Source organism: Diadema antillarum, unplaced genomic scaffold (genome assembly GCF_040938485.1).
Source record: "Diadema antillarum isolate AM-2024a unplaced genomic scaffold, OU_Dant_1.0 scf00000002, whole genome shotgun sequence".
In the NCBI taxonomy this organism is placed as follows: Eukaryota; Metazoa; Echinodermata; class Echinoidea; order Diadematoida; family Diadematidae; genus Diadema; species Diadema antillarum.
The window spans coordinates 1,108,648-1,127,522 of record NW_027270891.1 but is presented as its reverse complement, the minus strand read 5'-3'; the positions used below and the strand labels follow the sequence as shown (position 1 = coordinate 1,127,522).

General features: G+C 38.9%; 1 protein-coding gene across 1 annotated transcript; it reads left to right on the top strand.

Moving 5' to 3' along the window:
• Positions 1-6,550: 6,550 nt before the first annotated feature.
• Positions 6,551-7,858, top strand: LOC139729524 (uncharacterized). The gene has a single exon (XM_071640482.1). The coding sequence runs from the start codon at positions 6,551-6,553 to the stop codon at positions 7,856-7,858; it is 1,308 nt and encodes a 435-aa protein (XP_071496583.1).
• The last annotated feature ends 11,017 nt before the right edge of the window (positions 7,859-18,875 follow it).

Here is an 18,875-nt window from a genome sequence, read left to right as displayed (position 1 = left end):
AAGAGTTCACCAGTTCGTCAAATTTAGCTTAGAGTCTTACAATAAAACTTGTTGAGGCAGTGGGCTAATCCGCTATCACTTATTAAGCTTATCGTAAATTAGCAAGTACGTGACAGAGATGTCTTAATTACAAGGACGAGTGAATATCACTGATCTCATTACGTTAGTGTCATCTCAGTGTTCGCCAAGATGGATTCTTCCAGACTGCACTTTGTCATATAATTAGGAATTAATTGCAAATTGGTTCATTCTTGATAGACTGCGGTGCACACAGGCCTATTGATCTCTTTACATATCAGTCCTTTGCTTATCACTATTTTTTTGCTAATGAAAACACAAATATTTGCCAGATGATATCGATAAGCTGCCCCGATGAACTTCCAACTTCGAGTTTTGTTTGTCGTTCCGATGGCCTTATCATCGAATATGGATTTGCCGCTATTATAATGCAGTTTTCTGGCGTGTTTGTTTTGCTGTCTTGTTGGAGCGGGAGGCGAGCAGAGTGACACTTCAGAAATCGGGTCTTTTCTTCTGTTGTAACAATCTCTTCCTTGTGTTTGAAAGACAATAGAAGTGGTTACCTTCAGAAATGCTGTTCGAGAGCCACAGTCGACAAGTGTATCATTTCTTGTTGAAATATATGGGAAGATGAAAAGCAAGGTGAACGGTAAAGGTCGATAGATAAGCCACTATTCTTCCGTGTGGAAAACACCTGACTTCATCACAAGGGTCATCTATGATTACTCATAAGTTATCGCACTCTTGAGGCTTGAACAAACCAATGAGCTATAGTACCTCCCTGAACAAACTATACGACCACTCGGCAGAAAGGCAAAATTCGTTTATGAAAACGAGATTCACCTACAGATATTATATGTAGAGCAGACATATTGCAAAGCTTGGGCTATATGCATTCTGAACAGAATCATCTGGTAATTGTGGTATAGGCACATTCCCAACTTATGATGTTAAATGTGGAGGCTAGTTAATCATTACTTATACACAAATATGAAAAGACTTGGTTTACATAGAAAACTGTTTATCCCGATGGCCCTGACCTCCACCGAGGAATGCATGGATGACGTCATAATGAAGGATTTGATTTTAGCCCAAATGAATTTCAAATATTCTGAACAATAAAAATAACATTATATTTAACGTTTTACGTTATATATCAATGTGATAATTATTGCTGCCAATCAGAATACTTTTCACACACCTTACGTCTTCTTTCATTTCTTTACATATCTCTTCTTGAATGAAATTTCCAATGTATACTTGAGACCTGGACAGAAAATCTTTTGTAATGCAGGCCGAATACGTTCAAAATATAGGCACAAGTCAGGAACTCGACACCCACGAGTCATACAACTCAGGAGTAATATTGCCCATGAGTCATACAGCTCACGAATCATATTGCCCATGAGTCATGCGGCCCATGAGTCAAACAGCCCAAGAGTCATCAGCTGGAGACCGAGTGAATTAACAAGGCCCACGAGCTCGACATCAACCAAAATAGGCTGACGAGCGACACTGTCCATACGCTAGACACTAGGCAAGTAAGGCCCTTGACCTCGACACTATATAGGCAAATAGGGTCCACGAGCCTGACACTAGACTAAAATGGCCCATGAGCCCGACATTGTGTACATCACGGGACACTATGGATGCCTTGTCGAGCTCTTTTCGAGGTCTTCTCTCGATCGTTGGTCTCATTCGCCTAAGGCTCGAATTCACGAAGGTGGTCCATGGTTTAAACTATGGACAAAGACAGTATAGTCTGTGTGGGGCGCCAAGTGTCGCATGGCCTATTACGTAAAGAAATGATCATTTCTTACGGTCTTTGTCCATGATTTAATCATGGACAAAGATTGTACCACCTTCGTGAATTCGGGCCTATGAGTTTGTTTTACTTTGTGTCTAGCTATTAGTGAGCTGTATAATGACTCGTAGGTGTATGACTCATGGACCTCTTTCAATGTCCAGCTCATGGGCCGTACGACTCGTCGATTTCGAGCTCTTTGGAGGACTCCAAAAATATACGCAATAGGTTAAATGGTAAGATAATGTGCAGATTGACCCGATACATCTATTGTAAGTGTGTGTGTGTGTGTGTGTGGAGGGAGGGGGTTAATGAACCTTTGTCATAGTAAATAACGAGCCCAGTTGACTCGTTTTACCACAGTATTTTATCTTCTCCCAGTGTCTTTAATTCATTCTGTCATTGTTTTTTAATGGAACGTGCAAATCAATACTTTAAGTTGAGACACTCTAAATAGCGCATCGTTATCATTTTCTTAGTTGCCGCGACATACAATTTTTGTTTGTTTTACCAGAAATATAAGATGTTGGTGATGTATCTTGTTATTCGATGGCAATGTGTTCAAATTTGACAGATTAATAAAAGTCAAAGGGCTCATCATGACAATATAGTGACAATAACCGTGATGATGATGACGATGATGATGATGATTATTATCATTATTATCATTATCATTATTATTATTAGTAGTAGTAGTAGTTGTTGTATATCATTGACATTATCATTACTGCGATGATAATGATAATGATAATGATAATAATAAGCTACGCTTATGCTGTAGCCCCTCTGTATTATTCATTGTAGTATGTTTTGTTGTACTTTTGCTGTACATTGTACACAGGCAATGAACAAGAAAATACTTATATATATTGTGATATTTATGTTTGTACATGAATGTGTATATGTATAATGATGATACAGAAACCAATAAATCAAATCAAATCAAATCAAATCAAATAATAAGAGTAATAAGATAATGACGTTGTTCTTAATCATTATTATATATAGTAATGAGTTTAGCCAGTGCAAGCTTTTCAGTTTTTGTACTATTCCCATTAGTATCATTGGGTGACAAGGGACACTATTGGTGAACCATCGTGACCGTGGATGTTTTGTTTGTTTGTTTATTTTCTATTTGAGAAGATGGCTAGATAGCCCATATTCAGCTACGTTAACCCTACAAAGCCCAATGGGGGGGGGGGGGGGACATTATGCCCCCCTACCAGATTTTCATTTGCCACTCCTTAATCCGATTTCTACCAAATTTTGTGACTTTTCCTAAATTCTTATTGCAAACATTTTGATATATGATTTAGCTATATTTGATGTTGCTGGTTGCCATGGCAACCATAAACTGACAACCATGTCAGTCAGATTTTGCACCTTTTTTCTGTTCCCATTTCATTAACATTAACAGCATTACAGTGTATGAAATGGGAGTTTCTTGGCTGAAATTTGTTAAAGGAGCAAAATTTGAAGTAATTATGGTCCTGGAAAGTTTTTCTTATTATTTCCTTTGTTTTTATGTGACAAAGGCATAAAACAATAGATATAATAGATATAATTGAAAACAAAAACATTTTCTAAAGATTGCCCTTCTATTTTGCGTTATTTTGATTCCTTTACGGAAGTTATGCCTCTAATATCATTAGTTTATCATATCATCAATTTGCAATCTCAAAATTCCACTATTATGCAAATATGGATTGTCATAGCTATACATGTACCCATCCCAAACATTTCATCTCAGGTCTCATAATGTATTTCTATATGTTAATATGAATAGCGCCACCATGTGGTGACCTTGAGAAATTTTAACCATAACAAATAATAAGATTCTGCTTGCTTATCATTTGTGGCAAATATGAAAGTGATTGGTCTATGATAAGACATAAGGTAATGGGGATAAAGAAATTATACAGAAAATCGAGACATGTTTTTAGCATATTTCCTATGTATTTCTTTATATTTTGGTAAATAGCGCCCTCCATTGACATCCTTGAGAAAATTCAAATATGCGGTCATGTAGAGTATGAGTTACTCTACCCATGTGCCAAATATGACGATGATACATCACATGATAAAAAAAAGTTATATGGGGGCACAATGTGCCCCCCCCCCCCCCCCCCCCCCCCTTGGGCCTGCGAGGGGTCAAAATAGCCTGGGCTTAATAGGGTTAAGCTGGTCTTCCATGGGGTCCAGTTGGATGTGAGGTGGGACCACTTCACCGGGTTAAACACCCTACTTTTTGCGATGAATGAAAGAAGCGGGATCTTTTACGTGCATGAGTTGTTACTCTCTCATACACGGGTCCTCCATTTTATGTCCTATCCGAGGGACAGAGTGTTTTGCCTCTTGCTAGAAGGGACGGTATCCTTACACACAACATTGCTCAGTCCAGACTCGGGTTCGAACCCGGGCCACGTAATCGTGAGGCAGACGCGCTACCGACTGAGCAAACTCACCGCCGATGTACTTGTACCGATGTACAAGCACCGGTCAGGATTCGAACCCTGGAAATCCGGTTTGAGAGCCAGGACTCTTTCCTTGACACCATATTGTGCTCATTATACTGATGCCATCTCATAGAGTTGGATTATTAATACGTATAATACAGCTCTATGTGCCATCTTCACCTAGACGATTTTTACGGCAATGGTTCTTCCTTCCTAGAACAGTCCCAAGTCCACTTTTCTACGTCAGATACAGTAGCTGATGGGGACTATTTACAGTCAGCATGCGTGCTCGCACTTCAAGAACTCGAGGTGTGAATTACTTCATCTGCGTAGAACTAAAACACAGTCGCGTTACATCGAGATTAGATACTATTATTGACCATCATAATATTTGCACATCATTGTTTGGCATTGCGTGTCTATTCTAAGGTGTTAGCTTAGAGTCATTAAAATGTTGATCAACGTGCCCGAAGTGTTTGACTGAGTCAATTAGAATACATAGACACGTCTGCCTCACCCCCATGCATGCATGCAACAATTGTGTGAATCACAGTTGAACATTGTTAAGTAAAATAATGTGTAATGGAAGTCATGAATGTAACACGCAGCTGCCTATCACCTCGCTATCTGCTCTGCCCCACGGGAAGGCAAAGTTACCACGAACATTCAAACCCTTCTAGAGTATATACAATAGTGTGCCATATGAGTCAAACCTGTTATCCATACAGCTGCGGAGACGGAGACGGAGACGGAGAGAGTAGCGGCCGCTAAAGACAGGTGACCACTATGACAGGTTTTACGACATATCATGTGTATTATACTCATATTATGCTTCATGCATTGAACAATGCCGTTATTGATCGCGTTATAGCATTCCAGTGTCAATACATGTACTGCAAGCAAGCATGCTGCTTTTCAAGAGTGTACACTGTATTACTATCAAAAGCATGCCTGCACGACCATGAACAGTACGTCATACACGGCTGGCACAGTTGTGAAGTACATGTAGAAAAATGTGATAAGATATCGTCAGAGCATCCATATTGGTCTGTGGCCGCTATACACAGGTTTATCTGCCGCGAGGTACAAAATTGGTGGCCGCTTGCTGCGTGAGACCAGCTGCCACCACAGACAGGGTCTTAAACATGGCTTTTAATATAGGGGGGGGGGGGGGTGGCCGCATACGACAGGTGGCAGGTTTGCGGTCTATCAAGGTGACATGAAAGGTGTTCTTTAAAGACAAGTGGTCACCATAGAAGGTTGGCTACGAATTCAGTGTTATCATGATGTCTGTCAATGACGTCACACAACATTTTTTTTCACAACTTCTTTCCAGGGAAACTCTGTGTAGTTTGCAGTGTTCGTATGGCCTCATAGAGCAGGTAGCCGCTGTATACAGGTAGCAACACAGACAGGTTGAACTCTTTCAAATTCTAGTCAGTTATTGCAAAAACGGAAGTTTATTTAAACCACAATTATATACCCTTCTGTTACTCAATGATTCACATTAGCGCCGTCAGCATGGAATTAGGAAAAAGTTTCATGTATATATGTGTAAGTTTCATATTTCATTTTGTAGCCGTGCAGTTGTGTTTTCTCATTAACACGCTCTGCAAATAGTATTTGTCTGCTCGTTTCTTTAATATCTCTCTGCGTCTTTTTTCATTGCTTTTTTCTCTCTCTCACTCTTTTTCTCTCGCTGTCTAGCTCTATTTCAACCTCTCCCAAAGAAAGAAACAAGATATAATACACTGCAATTATCTGACAAATTTCTATTTAAAAAAGAGCAAGTGAAAATGTTAAACCGAAATAACAGAACAAAAAGTCCTAGAACTATTAACACTCGGCAGCAGGAATCCCTGTCCCTGCCCCATCCATTTCGGCAGGGCAGGGCAAACAAAAAAAAATAAATCTCAGATCGAGCAGTGTCGAGATACATTACTCATCGAACACCTTGTGTCTTGTTACATGTAAGAGCACAGAATTCGAAAAAATAGAGCGTAATCTATGTACTGGTCCTGTCCCTCACTCTCTATGCGGATCACTGGTTCAGAGTAACCCCTATCCAACCATGTGCGTCATTCAAAAATCATCGCATGTTCATGAGTAGCCTAATTCATCTTGCAAATGCCTATCAAATGACAAAAAAAAAGGCATTTTGTTCGCCGTCTTCTCACTTTGCTTTTTGTTCTTTCCGTTCTCTTTGCATCAAGGAACACTGTCATCTCGACGGGCTGCGACGACGACATCGTCTCGGAGCGAGATGCCGGTGATGGACAAGCACCGACCCGTGTGGGCCCGGGGCCTGTCGGCCACCGAGCTGGACAGACGACAGGAACAAGCCCGCGTTATGAACCACGGCCAGCAGGCGTTGCTCGAGTCCAAACTGGGGAAGCTGGACATTCGGGAAAAGCGATCGGTCAAGGATATCTGCCGCCAAAAGGAAGATGTGCTGCTTTCTCTTCATAGTATCAAAATGACGTCACCGGGCCTGAGTTCAATGGACAGACATCGAGGAGGCGTTCGATCGATAGCACGGTCATCATCATGTAATACCAAGGCATCGTCGTCACTCGAGAACTCGTCGGCATCTGGAGATAGTCCAGATAATGACGTCGTAGAAAATTGCCCTTCAGCAGCGAAAGAGCTCCACCTGCCGAGGTTAAAGCCACAGCCAAGGGCTTCAAACTTTAACTCGCGTCGTCGATACAGCGCGAACGACGCCCTCGCCCAATCACTCGAGCGGTTTAACATCTACAAAGCGGGTTTAGTCAAATCGCCTTCGTCGGAGATCATCGCCGAGAACGGAAACTCCGTCTCCAGATCAAACACTCGAGGTTCGAGCCTCACAGTGCCTCCAAGCACTCCTTCCCTAAACGGGTCGATTCATAGGAGTCATTCATGGCATGAAGATGGAGATCTTCCTCGGCCGCCAGTGAAAAAAGCCAACCTCACCTTGCGGTCTAAAAAGACACCAGTTAACCCTGGATTTTTCCATGATAACCAAACAAAGAATGCCCCCAGCGATGACAATGAGACAGTCAGCTTAGCAGACGAAGAGGCTCTTATTAGGCCGTCCACTCATTCCAACTCACATCGCAGCTCAAACCTCTTACACCCAGATGCAGTCTTGGTCGCACGGAGTAAAAGTAGTCAGGACACTCAGGCCTCCGATGAGGTGAATGATCTCGATAACGACCACCAGGGGAGGTCTGTTTCAGAAATTACGATCACCGTCACCGTTCCACAGATTACAGATAAGCCGCTTCGTCTGCTGAGACGGAAGTCGCTGGCTGTAAAGCCGCCCACGCCTCGTTACCTCAACCATCGACGACAGTCGTCACCCGAAGTCTTCATTCACACGATGTCGCAACGCAATCGATTGCTATCTCTGTCGAGACAGACGTCGACTTCGAGTGCATCTCCCACTCTCTACACCCATAGGAGTGACGATCTCGACTTGAGTGTGAAGATACAAAATTTTCTGCAGCGGACCGATTCTTTTATCAAATCATCGGGTGTCGATAACTTGCCGAATATAGACCCTAACCACGCCAGTGACGATGAGGAAGATGAGTGAGATGACGTAATCGAATTTCTGTTGAGGCAGGAACTCTAAAGCTTGCAACTGGTCTGACAATAGAGTACTATATCAAGATCTTAATTCCACGGATATCGTGGTCATTTGTCCGTTGCCCAATTTCATAAAAAGTTGATATGATAATAATTATGAAAGTAACTCTCGCTGGAATAGCAATTGTCATGGTAACAACAGGAATCCAGCTTCCTGATTGGCTATTGCAATGGGAAGTTGACACTCCAGCAAGAGTTGCTTTCGGAACATCTTTTATGAAATGGGACCCTGTTATTCAAAATTTGTCCTATTTGTACCAAAGATTTTAGAATAAGAAAACATCCTTTCCGTAGTACTGATATTCTTCGTACTTTCATTTTTCAATTACTGTACTATTATAACTAATCAGTAACGTAATTTGGTTTACCTCATCGTATCTATTACAAATATTATTAGATATCGTTATAACTTGCATGTTTCTGTGATATTAATGTGACTAACAAAATACATGGCGAGGGAACATGCAAGTTATGCTGAGTCGAGGGGAAGGTGCATTCCAATGTCTTTTGTTAAACATTTCAGCTAGTACTTTAGCAATCATTGACAGATGAGGTCATCTGAGGAATATTGGTTTGGAAGGATTTTTGTTGGCGTTCCCAACTAATCTGAACAAAAATAGAAGAAAAACCGTTAAAAGATATGGAGTGTTTCTAAATATTCGTTTCACCGCAAAAGTGATGTTGAGGGTATCATAAATCAACACAAGTCAACATGCATTTGGATTTCAGGGCCCCTTTATGAATGTATCATCGAATACGTCGTTTGTAAACGTAAAAGTCTTCCATTCCAGCTATGTTCCTTTCATTTATTTGTATGTGGTCCGGCGACTTGTTCTTCTACTCTGAGCAAATCATAACAACGCACACAATATTTTTTCGTTGTCTGAAAAAAAAAAAAATATGTTCTTGATGCACGTCAGACCAAATACAGCATTCATTTTTTCAGAACGTTGACTGATGTTCACAAACTTGCAAAGGATCGCAAACAGGAACGAACTCACAGATCCGAAGACACGCCTCACACGTTTAGTCCAGCATCACTGATAAAATGATCCTTAAAGATGAACGATACCCATGTATTTGCATACATGTATGTGGATTCCAGTAATAATGTATTATTAAACACATCAGTGAAATTTGAGGAAAATCGGACTTTGGGAGCAAAAGTTATAACTTTTCCTAATTTCGGTGCCGTAATTGCTAGAATAAAAGACTAGAACATTTCGTGATAGCACATAGACAACGATATAAGAAAAAATAAAGAGAAGTCAACATATTTCATTTTACTAACATGATGGAAGAGCACTTGAATTACCTCTTTCAGGAACCAGGGGGAATAAGATTACCTGTAACCTACCAGTCATATCGTTTTCATGCAGTGACGTCACGAACTGTTGCAGTCTTCTCATCCAGCGCTGGCGGCACCGACATTAAAAGTCATTCAAAGGTTTTGGACGGATTATCCGAATTTCCTCGAACTTCACTGATTATGCTCTATTAATATTGCTGCATCCATTTATTCCACATACTTGGATATTTTTCCTTTTTTAATGCTATAAACAGCCAAAGTGGCCCACGGAGTGTCAATGGGTATTGGTCCCTGCTTCAAGGCCGCTGATGGCAGCGGCTGTTGGGATCATCCCACGAGACCGACACCCACGGGTCATACAGCCCACGAGTTCGACATTGTAAAAAAGGTCCGTGACTCATACAGCCCACGAGTCATACAGTTCATGAGTTCGACATTATAGGTGAAAAACATGCGGCTTAATGTGTCAGTCTCGTGGGCCTTGTTAGCCTAGTGTCAAACTTATGGACTGTATGACTCGTGGACTGTAAAACTCGTGGGCTGTATATATGGGCTGTATGACTCTTGGGCTGTATGATTATTTGGTGCCGAATTCATGACGTGCACCCGCGGTTGTGTCCATAGGCAAGTTACTTATTATCATTGTCTGTAGTCCTTTCAAGGAGTTATGTATTCAAATATTTTTCTTTTTTTGTGTGGCCACGTTCAATGAATTGATAGAAAACGCCCAATTCGAACAAAAGTTAACAATCTGAACCCTCATGTTATCTTAAACACAAGACAAGTACAAATTTGGAGAACTGGAAATGTTTACCACCATAACTTCTGTTGATGTATGTAAGTTATAAGCAGACCGTTGCATTCTGTCGTGCGTTGGTTATGTCACCAGTCAATTTATATGTGTGGTGAACTAATTGTGAAAACGTTCTACAATTTTTACTTACAGAGTACATTAAATCAATACTTTCCTATTGCAATCAGAATGATGGTCAGTGTTCTTGTTAATTCGTTCGGTCCCATTATTAACATGTCCACGTACTGGTACTATACTGTATATCAACAGCATCAGAGAACGCTTTAGAGAACGCTTTGTTGCTGTTCGTTATTCCGAAGGCTTGCTATTCCGAAGGTTCGTTATTCCGAAGGGTCGTTGATCCGAAACAAGCAAATTCCCTATACCTAGAGGTTCGTTAATCCGAAAATGAAAAAGGGTTCGTTAATCCGAAAATTTGTGGAGTTATTCCGAAGGTTCGTCATTCCGAAGATTGGTTAATCCGAACAAGAAATTCGGAACAATGAACCTTCGGAATAACGAATCTTAGGAATAAAGAGCCTTCGGAATAACGAACCTTCGGAATAACGGGCTGTAACCTTCACCATCCTTGTACAGCCCTGTAGCGTTTCTACAGCGACTGGGCTGTGTATAGTTAATATAAATGTAGAAATTCATTGAATATTGAAGTTTCACAGGTTTTCACGAAACAATCATTCATATCTCAACCAATCGGATGAAAATCCATAAATGAGGTTTAAAGACAGGTCCTCGTAATACGTTTGAAAAAAAAAATGCCGAAAAATTAATTTTGTGCTTGATTTAGCAAATAAAACCCTTTCCCTAAAACTATTACATCTCTACATTATAAGACGGCTTTGATTCATTTTTTCTTAATTATTTCGAGGTCAATGTCTTGCATAATGAGATTGTGTCCAATAACAGCATGGTTTCAAAAAGACCAAGTGAAATGTAGATATCTCAACTTTCTTGCCCGTTGTCCGGGATGAATGACACTTCTGCGGCGATGTTTTCGTTCTTTGATACTACATTATTTACATCCTTGTCATCTATTCACTTTTCTCATCCTCGCGTATGAAAAATAAGCAACACACACTCACACACACACACACACACACACACACACACACACACACACACACACATACATACACACACACATACACACACACACATACGAACACAAATCATCTGGTTGCAAGACTACACGAACAGAATCAGTATAGATATCAATGAAGAATTTCAAGGTAAGAAATTATATTAACAAGATCGCAGGTAGAGCTAAGTCATTCTTTCATCGGTCCACTAATTACTTCTATCTTTAGAATGCATATCATGTCTACATTCTGTAATATGAATATCTTGTTGATTTTGTTAATACTTGCGAAATCGTACTGCCAACTAATTTTTCATTCTTCTATTGATTCATGAACAATGGCTCGCATGACTTATACTGCTATCTTTAGGATATTTAACAAGGAACCATGAAAAATTGAAAATCATGCTTGTAAAATCATCTTTCATCAAAATTCTCTTAAAGACAAATCATATTGGTCTAATCTTATACATTTGGTTAGAGGTGAATACTAATAACCAAGAAGATTATACCACTAGACTAACTGTACTGCCAGTACTTCAGAATTTCTCTGAGATACTTACCGTTAAAAATGTGCATTGAGACTGATTCTAAACAGATTATCAAATTCTTCAGACAAAAGAGCTAAATGAGCATATTATTTAATATCATATATATGTATATTTAACTATCTGTCATGAACAGCCGATTTACATGACATTGTTTGAACATATGATTTTATATCTGACAATGAGCTGCGCATTTTGTCTAATACAAAAAAAAGAATACCATTTGATGAATAATTATCAACACAATTTCGACACCATCCCCTTAAAAAAGAGTTGAGTAAGTCATATTCCAATCTGTAGAAGTTTGCATAAGGACCTAAAGTATTCTTCATATACAGCATCACATACCTATACTTTCATTTCACCCATTTATACTAAGTACTAACGACAAAAAGGATGTCTACAATGTCATTAAAACCTCCTTGGATGATCATCGATTAGCCTATTACAGAGACACGACGTGTTGTTCCGCAACATGTGAAAGATATAAATTATTCAAATCCAGGAGAGATATAATATCTTATGAAATCCTATATAACAAAGAAAATGTATACTGTTATACAATGGAAGTGTAAAAAAGCACAAAAAAGACATATCAGTGCAAAAAACCGATTAGTACAATCAACAAAAAAGTATGATATCATGAATATCATCCTTACAACTCAACAATGTATTCTACTACACGATATAAGGTACACACATTACAAGTACGTCACCTATACGCTCTGACTTTGTAATGCATTAAAAAAAGTATTTATAAAGTAATTTCGAAAGAATTGACTACATCAATCTCTGTATAGGACCTGCCGACAGAGAAACCTGTCATACTCTCATCAAAATTATATAAATTCATCAAATTCGTTATTTCTAGCTACAAAGAACTCTCTGTAATAGCTTGGAAATAGTTACAACATGCCAAATTTTATCTTCTCTTTCCTTACTCAGGAATGGTAATAAATACAAAACCAAATATTTCAATCATTTTCCACACCAAACAGTTACCCAATACAAAAAGAACATAATCTTTTGAATTACTGATTAGAAGCGAAACTTTACTGTGTGGACTAGGTGACTACTAAATATCAATAGAACGAACAGAACAGAGGAAGTTAATTGAATATAGACAACAAGGAAGAAGGAAAATCGTGGTAATTTTTAGTAAAGCGCGATTTTACCATACAAATATAAGAAAATATATATATACATAAAGTAAAACAGAATATATATTATATATACAAAATACAAGCAAGATGCAACATTTTATGAGGTGATGACGTCATTGAGTTGCATTTTTACCAAAATATCCTCATTCAAGTAAATAAAACAGAAGCAACACTAAGATCCTTCCCAGCACATCATTCAAGAGTCATAGTGATTAAATTTTGGTGATAATGAGCCATAATATATAGGTGGCAGAATATTGACTGAATTCTTCTTTTTATTCGTTTTTTCAGGATCTTACTTTAATTTTTTCCGCACATATTCATGGAAGAGTTTGGACTAAATCCAATTTACAGATGTGCCGGGCACCAATATGGCGATTTCGTGAAACAAAATAACGACCAATTACGCTATTTCACGAAATCAGGCTGAATTTCAAAATTCCATTAGTTATGTTTTCGAGTCGTATGATATTTCCATTGTTCCGTTTGTCGTACTATTATGAAAGTCATCGTGGGCACAGAGTTGAGTTTGCATTTGATGAAAATGACCAGAGAGTAAAAGTGGTCTGGAGATAAAGTCCATTAGCAAGGTGTGCTTCGATATTGTTTGAGGCGTTTATCTAGTTCCACTTCCATTGATGACGTCAGTTCCACGTGCACAGCCTCAAGGGATACCGCGTCCGATCCAACCGCGTCGCACGATTCTGATGAGGGCGAAATATCGTCCATTTCCAAACCATCGATAGCAACATAGTGGGACTCCTGTGTCTCTTCTTTCTGCAAACTTGTTGCCTCTTTACGATTAATGAGATCTTCCTCATCAGCGGGGGATCTTTGTTCGGAGTCGTTGGATTTATCAGCCTCCTGTTCCTGGGCAGGGGCAATTTGGATCGCTGATTCCTCCGGCTCTCCAACATCGCATTTCTGTATTTCCTCCACGACAATTTCCTTCGGTTGCACCGCGTCGCTTACTGGAGTCGCGGTTCCAGCTACCGCGTTACCATTTACCGCTTTTCGTTTCACCGTCGCGTAAATTACTGTCTCTTCCGCTTTTTTCGGTACAGTAGAGCCGGTAACGGGCTCGGACTCGTCCACGGGATACGGGTAGACCATGTGGTCGATTTCGTCGCCAACATCTGGAGAGTCGCTAGACACGGCGGGACCGTTCGTTTGAGTCTCCTTCTCTTCGCCTATCGTGATCGAACTGTAATACGCGATGTTTACCATCCCATCTTCTTCCTGTGTGAATGAATAGTGATAACAATAATGACGTCATTCGGATGATAATATCTAAATATCATTTCATATCAGACATCACGAAATGGAAATTTTTCGGAAGCCTGTCCTCCAAATTCTCTGTGCATGGGTTACATCGACAAAGACATGAGAATGACAAGTCTTTTTGACAGGGAGATGTCTCTTTCTAGTGAGTAATATAATTTCAGAAGTATTAATTTGAGCGAATCCACATTTCCTAACGGAAAAGGTTAAAAACTTGTGCAATGTAAGGAGCATTGCTACTTTCTGTGTTGCCCTCTATTGTTGGCGGGTAGTGTGTGTTTGCAAAACTTTCAAATAATTACGGTCGCGAGCAAAGCAGCGAAACATTTTTTATTTAAGTCAAAAATTCTCAAAGAATGCCACACTTGTCCTTCTGTAAAATAATGTGGTACTAATGACAACATTCGAAGAGTTATGAATTTCCTTTTAGAATTCATAGCCCCTGAAAATATGGCAAAGCTTTAATTGATAAGTTCTAATTTGACTCTTTTAATTCACTTACTTTTCGCAGATTTTAAAAACATTATTTACCTTTTGCCAATGGACTTAAAACCCAGATTTAGTATTCAAACTTGTTCTTAAGTGTGAGTTGGTGGTAGTAACAACCAATGTAAAAATTTTAATCAGAATAATCATTGTTAAGTATAATAAGATATGCAAAACGTGAACAAAAGTTATAGTAGAATTGTTTCTAGAATAAACCATCCACACTTATGATTTCTTGGAAAAAAAGTAATGATATCTCCTTATAATTAAGGCTCTGTTGCAAAATTTTCATATGGTAGGATGTTTTGCGATACAACTGACCTACTCATGTATGCATCAAATGTGATAACTCTAACATTCTTTAAATCACTGTTCCCAATGGTAAACAGTTCCTTTAATAAGACTTCGTTCGTTTCATTTGTATTGGCGTTAGCGCACTGGGACGTAGTGTGAGGTGATTCTTTAAATGAAAGGGAAACTCCTGGATGATTTACCCCCTTCTTGTTCTGCATCTCTGAGGACATTTTATGCCCCTTTCTGCCACCAGGGTTGTCCACCATGTACTTCTGACTCGATCGACGGTTCTCGTAAAAAACGATGCCGATGGCGACCAGGAGAACGACAGCGAGGATCGGAATCAGAATTGCGAAGACGAGAACGACGGTATCGATCAGGAGTGCTGCCATTCATAAGAACCAGAGAGGAATTATTTTTGCTTTTGTTGCTTTCATTTCTGTTTTATTATTTCTCTTTCTCCAGGTGGAGTAGAAAATAAGTACACAGTATGCAGAAAAGGAGTATAGAAGACAAAAACTGAATGCAAAGGAACTGTCGATTTTGTAACATCAGTAACACTTTCGATAACATCCCAACTACAAAATTGTATTACACACTACAATCATACCAAGAGTGAGAGAGGGCGAACCATCATACGCAATGCTACACTTGGATGGTGTCCTGGCGAATACATGATTGGAATCTGAAATCATCACTAACACTCGATCACTTCAAACAAAATTTGAAGACGTACTTATTTTGATATCCCTTTATATGCAGTGGACTTGTACTGTCACTGCCTGGTAATTTGTTTATATTTTATCTCCTATGGCGATCAGGTATGATATCTCATAGCGTTTTGTATCCAGTGGAAAAGGCGCTCTAGAATATCAACCATTATTATAAACTCGAGTTATTCAACGTGAGAACAGACATTAGAGAAGAAATAAACGCGTCCATGTGGGATATAAAGATAAGTATTTTGAAAACTCTTGTTGCTTTTCAATTCCCTAAAATTCTTTGTAGCTCCTGAATTTGAATGCTAACGGACTGATAGGGAGATATGCCATACAGACGACAATTTTTTTTTTTCAGATGCGTGCTTGTTCCCATATTGCATTGTTGTAAAATTTGCTGATAAAAAATGAACTAACCATTATTACAGGCTCCATAGAGCCTTTTAGAGTAAAGATTCCCAACATTACTTAAGAAATGATACAGTTACCATAGAAACATTACAAGATAATAATGGCAGACAGGTCGGTTGCTTCCATTAACTTACATTAAACAGTATAATGTGTATACTTTCGAGTTTTAAAAAGAAATGCGTTAAGTCACGGGGAAAAATAACAGGTCAAATGATGTCCAACTCCTCGGAATTCTTCGTTTCCCTTTCGACTGTCTTTATTTTTCTCAATGAAAGATGGATTTCCCAAATAAATCTGTTGTACTTAAAAGAGAGTTAGGTGGGAGTCAGACTTACCCGGTTCTGAAGTGGTTCCGTAGGTCGCAGGAGAGGTTGGCGTTAAACCGGGATCTAGAGATCAACATGGACAAAATAATGTAATCGGTAATGAACCACCATCGGCACACGTATCATGAGATTTTACAATACGACTAGTATTGTTAAAAACAGAAGTGTTTGTGTTCATGAAATTTTCGCGAATTTCGCGAGAAGCCAATGTTCGCGAAAGTAAAAAGCACGAGAAAGTTCTGGTGTACACAATCATGACAATGCATTGAAGGCCAGTAGCAATTCGCGAAAAATTCATGCCTCAAATGTTTCTCATTTTACAATCAGTACCACCAGACTTGTACTTGCTTTTAAAGGGATCGTACAGTTCTGGTTGAGACCTAATTTCAGGTTTCTAACATTTATAGGTGAGATAATGAGAAATCTCATATGAAATATGAAAGAGCATGCAATTTTATGAGGAATTCAACATTTATTTGATAAAAATTGGTTTTGAAATGGCTGAGATATCCAAAAAAGAACGATTCTAATAAAGTGTGGGACCCACACTATGTATTCGATTGCTTTGTTTTACTTTGTTTTTGGATGTTTCAGTTATTCCAAACCCGATTTTCATCAAATAAACTTTGAATTCCTCTTAAAATGGTATGCTCTGTGCTATATCTAAAGTGTTTTCTTGGTATCTTGCAAAAATTCGAAAGCCTATTTCTCATCTCAACCAAAACTGTACTATCCCTTTAATATGCCTACATAGCTAAATTGTAAAGAGCTTAACCTTTAGATGCTCGATAACTCTGCAAAGAGTTATGTTAGAGAAAGCACAAGGTGTGTAAGTTTTACATATATCTGAGGATTACGTTTAAACTGCTTGCAGGATGATAATTTATTGCTCTTTGCCATTATCTGCAGGACTGATACCAATCGTGCACTTAATAAACCATAAAAATAGTCTCTTATCTACCAATAACGAAAAGCAACAATATTATAGAACTTTCTATGTTTGTTTGTTTGCATATTTGTCTATCTCTCTGTATACAATGAACATCATGTACGATAGTGATATATAATGAATGATTACATGTCCAAGATAGATTCGTTATTACTGAATCGTTGCGTGATATATTCTTGATGTTACAGGCAAACAAAAATGCGCCCGACTTTAAATATTCTGGTACAAAATCATGTCAGTTGGAATGTATAGGGAAAGTATAAGATTTCTTAAGAGTTCCAGTGACGTCATAATCAATGCCCTCAGGTTCAATCACCGAAAGGGGTGACTTACCAGTTGACCGACTTGTAGAGGTCTCTGCGGTCGATGCAGTTGGTTCGAGCGCTGTTTGAGAAAAAAGAGAAAGGAAAAGAACAAATGAGGAACACTCACTATTCGCCAAGTGATTTTGTGGTTTCTGAAAATACGATGGCCGAACACAAATTCAGGATAGGATTTTTTTTTTTAAGTCTCCCTTTAAAACTTTTAATTGCTTCACCATGGTGCTTTGGGGAAGCAGGCATTGACATGTTCACAACATCGTACGAATAAGTATCATTTCAATTTATTGGGTATTGTAAAGTATCTGCAGCAGCGATTACACACTTACATCCTACACTGACAACTGTAGCCGTCAAGTTGCCGTTCTCCAAGTCGTCTTGAATTACATTTAGAATACCGCCCTCTGTGGCATCGGTCGACACATTGAAGAAATGTTCGCTCGTAGCAATGATGCTGCCGTTTGTGAATGACGTCACCTCGCAGCCGAAGAATCCCGAGAAGGAATCGCCGACCGAAGAAAGCTGAAATTACGTCACAATGATCATAGACTTATGATATGTGTGTCTGTTTCTGCACACTTGCACTGAAGGTGATAGATCATACATGTACATGGTTAGGCCTATTATTACTTGCAAATTAGTATTTAATGGTTTGATGGAGAAATCCAATTATCTTTTATAAGTTAAGTACCAATGAATATTATTTCAACTCATTATGTAAGGTTTCAATAATTGGAGCATTATGTGTCTCAATCTAAAGATGTTATTCACCGTTATTCAATGTTATTCACCCGTTTAACCCTTAACATTCAACACTGAAACATGCTGAAGTAGCTACATCCCTGAAGCTCTTGTAAGCTGAAAGTTGGCTGTTTACGTTTGAAACATTGCCCACACCCATTAACTGCTAATGATACTACTAGACGAACTTTCCTACAAAACGCATTAACGTGCATGTCTCGGAGTGGGGAGTAAAAGATTGATTGATGTGACGAGAATAAGTCAAACTCACTATTCTCTTTCATTTATTTTCCTCCACCCTCAAATAAGAAATACAACAGCAACACGCAAATGGACAAGATTTTAACGATTCATAACAATATGTATCACTACATTACATAACACCAATCAGTTGCATGGCAAGCCGAGGTGGTTTTCTAATACAGCAAGTTACGTGTAGCTTTTCATTCACGCACATTTTTACATTCGTTATAGTGTCGGTGGGGCATAACCCTTACCTGAAATTATATCATATACCATAATAATCAT

Bases quoted from the DNA above. Each gene is read 5' to 3' on its own strand.
- LOC139729524 (XM_071640482.1), top strand. From the start codon at position 6,551: ATGGACAAGCACCGACCCGTGTGGGCCCGGGGCCTGTCGGCCACCGAG.